Source organism: Echiichthys vipera (genome assembly GCF_963691815.1).
Source record: "Echiichthys vipera genome assembly, chromosome: 23".
NCBI lineage: Eukaryota > Metazoa > Chordata > Actinopteri > Perciformes > Trachinidae > Echiichthys > Echiichthys vipera.
In genome coordinates this window covers 12,359,154-12,369,936 of record NC_139848.1, presented here as the reverse complement: position 1 = coordinate 12,369,936, position 10,783 = coordinate 12,359,154, and the positions used below count along the sequence as shown (strand labels likewise).

General features: G+C 42.3%; 1 protein-coding gene across 1 annotated transcript in view; it reads left to right on the top strand.

Moving 5' to 3' along the window:
• Nucleotides 1-2,087: 2,087 nt before the first annotated feature.
• LOC310964815 (sodium-driven chloride bicarbonate exchanger-like) overlaps nucleotides 2,088-10,783 on the top strand; it is a gene marked incomplete at its 3' end in the record, with an annotated part of 51,903 nt that continues 43,207 nt past the window's right edge. The window contains exons 1-2 of the mRNA XM_083938086.1: nucleotides 2,088-2,193; nucleotides 3,674-3,703. Of these exons, the coding sequence (XP_083794212.1) occupies nucleotides 2,146-2,193; nucleotides 3,674-3,703 (78 nt within the window). The 5' untranslated portion in view covers nucleotides 2,088-2,145. The remainder of the gene's footprint in view (nucleotides 2,194-3,673; nucleotides 3,704-10,783) is intronic.

Sequence of the window (10,783 nt, the reverse complement as noted above, 5' to 3'; positions counted from 1 at the left end):
GCGTTTGGACCCGGAAATCGTATTTTGAAAGGGTGTTACGTCAGACCTAACAGCCTGATACATTTTACTTCCATAGGTGTAGTGTTGTATTGAACACTTGTTTTGAATATTCTGGCGTGAAAATATGTCGTTATAATCTCTTAGCATGAATATATATCTATATCTATATATATATATATATATATATACGCATTAATGTTTCATTTTGATTAAACAATACGCTAAATCTCAAGTGTTCCAGCAGTGCTGTGCTGCAAAATTGAAGGCACTTTGTAATATTGTACCCAATTATATTTCGTAGCCACATGCAGAGCTTTTACATATACGGCTCCAGATCAGTTGATGAAGATGTCTTAGCTGAATAACGCTCTAGTGTCAATCAGTGTTATCCAGTGCTGGACAATATGTCAAGTAACGTATCTGATGGCGGTCGTCCATGTTTTCTTTTTATGTTCCACTTCAACTGTCTGAAACGCTTTGAAGTCGGAGCGAGTAAACTCCAGGAAGGATAAGTCCCGTGTCCCAATGCTTTGGGATGCAGCATTATCCGGCCAATTTACTGTTTCACCATGTCGTTCGAACATTTGGCCAGGTGTCATGTTCATTTCCATTTGGTTCATTTGTGGAAGACACAAAATACATTGAAGCGAGGAGAGATTTTGTGATTTTTACAGGTCACAGAGTCGCTTTGTCATGTTGGTGTTTTCTTGGGAATAGAGGTTTGTAGGGCCGTTATGTAGTTGATAATGAAACACTTCAAAAGTGGAAGGCAATAGCTTTGGTCTACTTTTCAGTCGCTAGCTAGCAGTGGTTGTGAAGAGGTCATGGGGACGGTTGCCTCCCTGCTCTGGGGGTTGCTTGTCATACCTGTCTGATGTTTTATTCCTAACGAATTGTTATGAAACTACAGCTTTCATAAAAGATAGATTTTTAGGCGAATACAAAAGGGCCTTGCCTTGATAAGTGCTACAGAGATGGTGTTTCTATCATTTTTAAACTTATTTGGTGTCTCTAGCTTAAAAAAACAAACAAATTAGTGATGAATGTTTTTTTATACAGTGTTACAGTGTCTTTGATGAGTAATAACTTGCTGCTAAAAGTAACAATAAGATAGGTCAGTCTATAGCATAGTTATGTAGGCTATAAGAATGAAAGGGATACCCGTTTCGACCTTAAGCTCCCCTCTAATACAGGGATGCCTATTGTAAGATGTGTTGATGTTTTATTATTAAAGGCTTCCTGCGTTAATCTAGTAACTTCATTACAATAGCTCACTTGTCCTCTTATAGTATTATACTGCGCAGCTGAATTGAGATAACACAATTGCATTAGGAGTAATCAAATCCTAATGATTTTTCCAACCAATGCTATTTGCAGTGCAGCATATTGAGTCTAATCGACGTTGCGTGTGTTTCACCACAGGGGGGCGCCAGTGCATAGACCTGACCGCAGCAGCATCCTTGTGTAATGTGGATGATGATGATGCCGGTGCACCATCGCGTGCTGCAAACAGACAGCCTTACGTGAATGGGCAATCAATTCCCGAAGCTTTGTTGTTGTTTTTATGTCGCAGTTGATACATTATCACAGGCCACACTGTTCACTTACGACCGAAACGAGTGCAGATTATGATCATAATGATGTCTGCGGCTGTTTGCGCTTCTAACAAAGGGCCTTTATGGCGCAGGAAACCCACATGGGTCACTCAAACAAGCCACAGTGCCTACACTAAAAAGGCACTGCAACACGATTGTTAATGGTGCTGCATTTAAACCGCATTCCACGATGCAAAGAGATCAAATATTGTTTAAATTGTAGCCTCTGAGAGCCGACACCTAAAAGTATGCGCACAGCAGCTCCGCGTCTCACTTGTGCGCTTCACCGTCGCCGGTGGTTGAACGCGTGTAATAGGAAGCACAGCCCCCCCCACCCCCCACCTTCATGCGTAAATTATGTAGGGCAGGACGGGAATGCTGTGCTACCTCCATTTGAGAAAACCCGGCCGGTGAATGTCAGGAGGGGGGGAGAAGGAAAACACACACACACACGCACACATAAAAAAATCCGCCGTCTTCAAGCAGCGTTTGGCAGAAGCGGAGTAGCGCATCCTCAAACTGCCTATTGTGACGCTGAGGAGAAGGAAAGATGGACATCACGGATCAAGGAGCTCAAATGGAGCCGCTCTTACCAACGGTAAATACACACACGCTATTGTGTATATGTTTCATTTTCACCTACTGTTGCTTTGGATCTTAGACAAAGCTGAATGAACTGTTTATAATGCTTTTATATTATTTCTCTTTAGAATAAAGCAGGTACAGTTGGGATGAAATGTCCCATCAATGTAGGCTATGATTCACATTCAATACCTTTGTATTTCAAACTGACCCATATTTGATGTGCTTTACTGTTTTTGCCTGGATATCTTGTCAAACATTGCTGTTGCGCACCACAAATATACAAAATTGATGTTTTCGCCTTGTGCACAATTCATTTGGGCAAATGATCTTCCACTACAAAACGCCTACGCCTTCACACAAATGGCATTTGTGATGCGCTGTACAGGTTGCTACGATGTTACACAGCAGCTACAGTTATTCATGTGTACCCTGCATGCACAAAGGCTCAGTTAACATGTTGCCTTTAAGCCAAATCATATGGTTTACCAGTCTAGCCCCTTTTTTTATATTTATGTAACATAAGCCATCAAGCTGTTGCTTCATGTATACAGTACTGCGGGTCTAAGATGTTGCACTGAGATGAGAGCATAAAGTGTTTGATCCCAACAGTGAGGAGACAGAGGGAGGTATATGCCTCATCAGTTGGATAATCAGCTCACCGTCTTTCCACGAGGAGCTTCACTAGACTTCTTCATAACCCTGTTCATGCATTTTGAGAGCATAATGATAACCTCTTGAAATCACCTGAGAGATAGAGAGCGACTACCAACATCTCAGTGGAGTAGAGCAGGGAACCATGGGGTTGAACGTGTGTCCCCCTCAGGTCAGAGACCCCTGAGCCCACTGGCAGAATTTCAAATCCAGCTCACCTCAAACATAACGCATCGAGCCACTCGAAGGCAGAGCCTGCTTCTGCGGGTCAGCCTCTCTCTCTCTCTCATTAGCATTCAGGTGAGACTGTGCTGAGAAGGGGGAGGGGGGGGGGCGGGGGGTCTGCTGCTACGGATGCACTGTCAATGCCAGAGAGATGAAACATATTGCTTTGTGCTCGATAAAAGCAGCGATTGCTCTGGAGGCAAATCAATCCTCTCCTTGTTTGTTCTATTTGCGGACGTGTTACATGAGGACTTAGTTTTCCTGAGCTCACAGTGTACAGTGAAGCCTGACGGGCCTGATGTGGCGTGGGACGGCTGTTCTCTTTCCCCCTGCAGTCTCGATGCAGTGTGGTTGCTTCTCTGTCATTGTAACTCCTCTTCCCCTGTCCCTCCGCCTACGCAGCATGCAAATGCGTTGTCATGGTTTCACCAGGATGTGTACGGGTATGTGAGGTGTAAGTAGTAACTTACAAAATTAGGTAGTTAGACCCATATCTCTCACTTGCTTTGAGTTGGGACACTTGAGTTCACGACCTGAGCGTCTGGCATGGCAGTAATGTGTCCACATGCCTCGCTCTTGTCCTGTTAACTTATTTCTTGATGTTCTTTGGCTTGCAGGAACAAAGTTCCCAAGAAAATAAAGATGTGGTGAGTACATCTCTCATTTTCTTCATCTGGCATGAAATAAATGTCATGTTGATTTGCTCAGTAACACACCTCCAAATGAATGCTTATGTTGTCCGCTGAAGGTGTAACAACTCGGCCATGTGAACTTTATAAGGTGATAATATGGCAGTGTTGTGTTTAAGTCAGTGGTTCCAAACCTTTTTGGCTTGTGACCCCTGAACAAAAAAACTTGTCAAGTCTAGCTTGTCATATTTCAGATGTCTAGGAGATATAAGTAAGTCCACCAAAGATAGATTTCTCCTCTAAGCATCTAGGGTTGCAAAATTCCGTTCGTTTTCAAAGTTGGAAACTTCCCATGGGAATTAATGTGAATTAACAGGAATTTATAGAAATAAACCTGGAATTTACAATATTGAAAGTTGGCCCTTAACAGGGATTTTAAACATTGTTATATTTAAGCGTAATCTTGGCTAAAACAACCAGATTTCACGCGAGTACACATGAGAATATCTTAACTGAACCCAGAGCACAAGATTATTGAAGCCACATATTTGAGCCTGTGGAAATATATATATAGAATATTTCCAAAATTCCCCAGCTTATCCTTCCATGGAAAGTTTCTGGAAATACATCCAGAAATTGTGCGCCCCTTTTGCAACCCTATAGGCATCTCAGATAAAGCAGCTGTTCAAGTTCCTACCTCTAAACCATGGGTGTCAAACTGATCCAGTAAAGGGCCGTGTGGCTGCAGGTTTTCATTCCAACCAATCAAGAACACACCTGACTCGACTTACTCAATCACCTGAACTGTCTTCACACAGTGGATTTGTTGGACCAGGTGTGTTTTTGATTGGTTGGAATGAAAACCTGCAGCCACACGGCCCTTTACTGGATCAGTTTGACACCCATGCAAAAACCAATGCATAACTATCTATTAAGTAGTTAAAACAGTAAAAGTCTGCGTACAAATTGATGCATCTGTATTACCAATGTAAGAATATCATATCTAATAACATCATCAGACACAAATGGAATATTTTACTGTAGATTTATATGTAGATATATTTAATATTTGAAGTGCAATTAGTAGAAAATACCTTTGACTTGGGTGGGAACTTGAATGCAGGACTTTTACTTGTAATGGAGGAATTTGAAATTGTTACGATTTTACTTTTACTTTAAGGATCTTTATACTTCTTCCACCAATGAAGAAGTAACTAAAAGTTTAAAAAAGTTACATATTAGGCAGATTTCAGGCAGGTTCTTCTAGTTTCCTGATGGCTCTGATGTGTGAACATTTGACCATAAATCCATGTTTTCTATAATCTGTAATCACCGGTAATAATACACAGCTGTATTTGGTTTCATTCATCTTTCGTTAGCCAGCTTGTGTAGCAGATGTTTTGTATTTTTAGATCACAATTGTCACACATGTCACTATGCATCTGGCAGCCACACGAGGCTGAGAACACACTGGGTATATAAATAATAACAGATAATGGGAATTCGGTGCAATTACTTTAAAGAGCTCACAGGATATGTTTGTATACAGACAATTGAAGAGTTTTGATGCATGCATGTCATCTGTCCTGACAAAGTGTTGCTTATGCAACTGTGGGCTGTGAGCCAGACTGAGGACAAGACTGGGCACAAAGTGTCTGCCAGTGGCTAAACTGTGAATCCTCCACTTAGTGGGACTTCATTTTCCACCCCTTGGGACTTCTAATTTTCTAAATACTATGAGGATGCAATGTTATTTGTTACCTTTGTTGTTTTATGACTGCAGTGTTAACCCAAGTGCTCCTTAGGAGACGAGGTTACTTAGATTAGATTATTGGAATTGGATCATAAAAAGGTTATCTCAAATCTTAGTGTTTGATTAAATCTAAACGCAAGCTCAGTCCTAATCAAATTGTATCTTCTTATTCACCTCTTAACAACCTCATAATGTATCTGAGAGTTGTGGCAATGTTTGCTGAAGGTTTATGGAAAACAACCACAGGTCCAGGTCTAGTTCTGTAGGTGAGGAGCTCCAGGTGTTAAACCCTGAATAGAAAAAATCTGTTTGTCCAAGTGAGGATTTACGTTGATTTACGTACTTTACAATTCCCACTGGATGCTCCATTTGTTACAAAGCCCAAAGCTCTGAGTGAAACTACAAGGTCACTGAGCACCTGGGGAGCCTACGCATTTATAGAAGAGTTTAAGATTAGACTTTTAAAATGTTTTATTCATCTGTACCTTGCCTCACGTCCGATGTCAGCCGGGATCGGCTCCAGCCCCCCCGCGATCCTGACAGGGACTATCGGTTGAAGATGAATGAATGAATGTATTCAGCTGAAAAGTAGTTCAACATTTTGACACTTATTCACTTTCTTGATACCACTAAATATGAAGCTATACAGCCATCAGCTGGTTATCTTAGCAGCACGATGGCCATAAGAGCTCACTTACCAAAAGCAGGAATAACATGTGCCCCCCCCCCCTCCAGGATAAAAAATGGCAAATCAATCAATCCCCATACTCCCTGGCAAATCGATTGATGATGTATACAGAAAACTGGATACAGCGTTGGAGGTGGAGCCCCTTTCATTCCTATGAAAGCTGCTCAGTGGTGCATGATGCTACTTCAGCTTCCGCAACTAAAAATACCCAGATGATCGGTCTACTTCCTAGAGCAGACGCACCAGAGAGTTCCACCGGCTGGGCTGGCTATTTCCAGTTTAGCGCTCCAACTTACTTGAACGGGGATTAAATGATTAACCATTTATCATGCGGCTTTTATAGACTTGCTAAATGTTATCGGAATGAATGAATCAAGATCTGATATTAACACGAATCACTTTGCGGGGTTTTGACATTCACAAAAGGTATCCACGGATTTACAGATGGCTCTTTTGCCATGTTAGTCATTGGGGGAAAAGTATTTTTGGGCCCCATGGCATCACATAACCGACACAGAAGTTGAAATTATACCATTCGGCCACCTTGTCGAGTTGAGTCACAAAAAAAGAAACAGCTAAGGTTTATGGTGTGACACATGCGCAGTAAAATCTGGTCTCTAATTGCTGAGCGGCTCAATCGCCGGCGAACTCTCACAGAACATGGGGTGATTGATTCATTTCACTCGGCCTTGGGTCGGAATATATTATATTTGAAAAATAAATATATGTATACAGTACATCCGCCATCCAAAAAGCACCTGAAAGGAAACCATCACTTTATTACGTAACCCTCCAACAGCGCAGCTCCAGTTGCACTGTGCACGTGTCATATCCCAAAGTTCAGACTCTTTTCCATGGCCTTGGTTTGGCTCTTGTCCCGCTACAGTAGCTGCATGCTAACCATGGCAGCTAAAGTTAGCTGCTATTTTAGCTACAAATCCATCACTACATTGATCACCTTGGTACTGTATTTCCTATATGACACAATTATATCATGAAAGCCAGTGTCCAAACCAACCACGTATGACAGTTTAATACCATTTTAACACATAAAGATAAATAGATTCTTTAAGTTTGATAAGTAAGACACTGTTGTCATTACAACACTATTGGTTTATGTCAAGTCATCACAAAGGCAACTCAAACAATGTCAATTTTGCATCGAAAGTCACATCATTGACTAAATAACACTTAACGACAACAGGCATAAACATTCATAAAGACTTCAAAAAGACTTCTTCATGTTCATGACAGGTTACATATCTTCTCATGGTGCCCACCCCTTTACATAAAGTTTTACTTAGCTGTGAGGTGCTACTTTCAGCGGATTTCTGTATTTGGTTCTGTGTATTCGCAGCGTGTTGGCGAAGATGTCAAATTGGTAAAGATGTTTTCTTAATTTGGACGGGAAAGTGAATTTGTGGTTTTCAAAAACAAAATCCAACCTTGTTAACTCTGTCTTCACAGCTTCACTTGTTCTTCTATTTTGAAATGTATCTCTCGTACCTGTGAGTTGGACTGGGTCCTATTACATATTTTTTGTCAGTATGAAAAAGGGGAAGGCCTTTGATTGAGTGTGGAATCCTGAAGAGTGGAATTGAAGCCCAGTGATTAAACTGTTGACTGTAATCTTGTATGAATTCTCTCTGTACAATAATACCTGACTGTATATTTCTATGGCAAGATAGATTTCTTAATTATTTAATGGCCCTGTCAACCAGTTGAACTTGACTAGTTCTGGTCCTGGATTTGACTTGGACTCGATGGTTGTGGTCCTAATTACAACCCTGATGTAACAGCCGGCTATCCTCCAGGCTGTCCAGTTAGGGGCTGGTTGATTGGCCGGGTTGGAGGAGATCAGTGAGAACAGACGGAGAAAGTCTCCTGGAGTTGCCCGGGTTGTTCTTTTGAGCGTGGTGTTCTTGGATCAGTATGAAATCTCCATTTGACTTGGTGATCCAACTGTGCAAAACTGGCAGGCAGACAGGAAGCCTCCCCACCGCAGCTAGGAGCCTAGACCGGCTGTGCTCCTTTCCATGGTTAATTATAGCGGTACCAGTGGGGAGGAGGGTGAAGAGGGCACGGAGGTAGGTAGAGGGAGATGGTACAGAGCCGGAGAGAGAAGGTGAGATACAGATGGTAAGATGAGGAGAGAGATGCAAATAGAAAAATCGATGATTAATTGTAGTGTGATTTTTCTTTCCTCACACGTGTCATGTTTGCTATTAGAACTCTAAGAAATGATCAGATGACATAAACCACAAAGGCAGCATTATAGTCATTTAACAGTCATCTAAGCCAGCGCGGCAGAAATAGTTGCTTGTTCCTCCGGATCTGTTTCTGGCACACCATGCCTCGATCACGGTTTCGCTGACAATGCACTACATCCAGGGAGCAGCCTCTTTACCTCAGGTAGGTTGTTCAGACACACACACACACACACACACTATTAGACGCATACATTTAAAGATGCGTACTGTGTACAGTAAGACTGCAACGCCAAGCCGGCTTAATGCTTCTTCTGCTTGTGGTGTGTTGTGACCACGGCACGTACAGCAGGTGTATTGGGGGTGTATTGCAGCCCCTCGTACGGGATGGTGTTGTTTGACACCCTGCGACCTAAGGCTTCTCTTAGGTAACAGAGCTACAGAGCTTGGAGGCTCAGCAAAGCATAACTGTGCACGGCACATCATCGGTGATGTCAGAGCGCTAATCTCTCTGGGGGGATTGGCGGATGGACGCTTGTCAGAAACATTTGATGCTACCCTGGATGAAAGCTGTTGGAGGCAGAGGCAGAGCTGTGCTGAGCTCTCTGCTTTTGTTTTTATGTTGTGTCGGCGGGTCTTTCGGAGTGTTGTCGATGCAATATTCCAGCATGGGAAGAGCGACTGAGGAGAGCGGCTGAGGAGAGGATTGGCTTTGACGGAGAAGCCCAACAGAGAAGCCGACTGTATCTTTGTCTGCCGTTCTCTCTGACTTTCATACACTCATCACAAAGACACACTCTGAGTCCCGAGTGGGGCTCAGGCCCTGAGCCTTAGCCTCTCGTTTTACCATTGCCGCAAGCACAAGGGGAGTTAGCGGGCATCCCGCCCCAACCTCATCGGGGGCTCACCATGCTTTCAGTGGACCACAGTAAAGGATTTATTTACCAGGTGAGTTACTCTGATCTTGCATTCAAAGGATTCAAGCTGTCGTGGGTGAGCATTTTGTTGACTTTGTTGTAAATCAAATTGAAAATAATTAGCCCCCCCTGAGTTTTATCAGTTTTGGCAACATGGAAAAACATACATTTGTTAACTGCTAGATTTAAGACTGATTTGGATGTACTGTTGTTGTGATACAGATATTAAATTGTTGACACAGTAGGTGACCAATATTATCTAACTGTTTTACTAACTGCATAATGTTAATGCATGTATATTTGATAGGCTGTGAGAGGCTTTCCTCCTCTGCTAGGGGGCTAGTTGTGCTGATGTGTATGCGAAAGGTCCCGCGGACAGATGGGACTATCATTCGGGGGGGAGAGAGGAGCTTATACCCGCTGTTCTGACCCTGGTGATCTCCGAGGAGAAACAGGCAAAATAAAGCCAGGAACATTGGATTTGTTTGTGTTTGAGCACATTGTCACATATATGTATTTTGGAGCTCTTAGGACATGGAGAAAGTTTTTGTACCTGCTAGTTCAAATTCAAGCAGCCTTTTAAAAATCTCAACCTCCCCTTTCCTGTTTTTGGAGGGCAGCGTTATCACTTCTTATCTCCATATGTCCGACAAAATGATGATGCAGAGACGTTCATTGTACTTAGCATATATTTCCCTGTGATGCTGCAGATGCTGATACTGCTGCCATTGCCACGGTAACCATGGCCATCTGTAGGGATGAAAACCATGACAACAGGAGCTGTCAGCCAATCTCAGGGCTTGTACAGTTGCTGATAATCCATCTCCCCTTTTAGCTAGCTACAAGCTATAGAATCACTCTGGCTCTTAGCACATGTAGAAAGTCCACTAAAGCTGATTGAAAGTAAATAGACAGATTTACATTAAGACCCAGTCTTTCGCATTTCGCATGAAAACGCCACCTGCTTTGCTATTTTCTGGGCTTACTGCAGAGAACGTGTGCGACCTACTACATCTCATATGATTTTTAGAGTCCACCTTCTGGCCTAGATCTCAATGTATAGCAATGTACACATTCATCATCCCTGCTGTTGCGAAAGCCTCAGGAGAGATCCCTGAAGAGCATAGAAATGAGGTCACATATCTGCTTCCCTGAGAGCAACGTGATAATGCACACAGATTCCTGGAAAGGAGCCTGTGAGAATCAATAGATCTGTGATTTATACCGGCCAAGAAAATGGAACGTAAGCTCTGAGACAAATCCGGTGTTGACACTTGAAGACATCTTCTCTGTTGTTTTATAACTCGCTGCGTATGAAAGTGGATCACTGGATAGTTAATATAGTCAGAAAGTGTTGCATTTACTAACGTTATTTTTTTTTTCATTACGTCTTCTGTTTTCATAGCCAATGCACCGGTAGAAATCCTTTATTACAAATAAAAACATTACTTTACTTACTTTACTTTACTTTTTAGCCAATTTACTGAACATGTGACATACAAACACAAAATAAAATGTGTACACAAGAAGAAA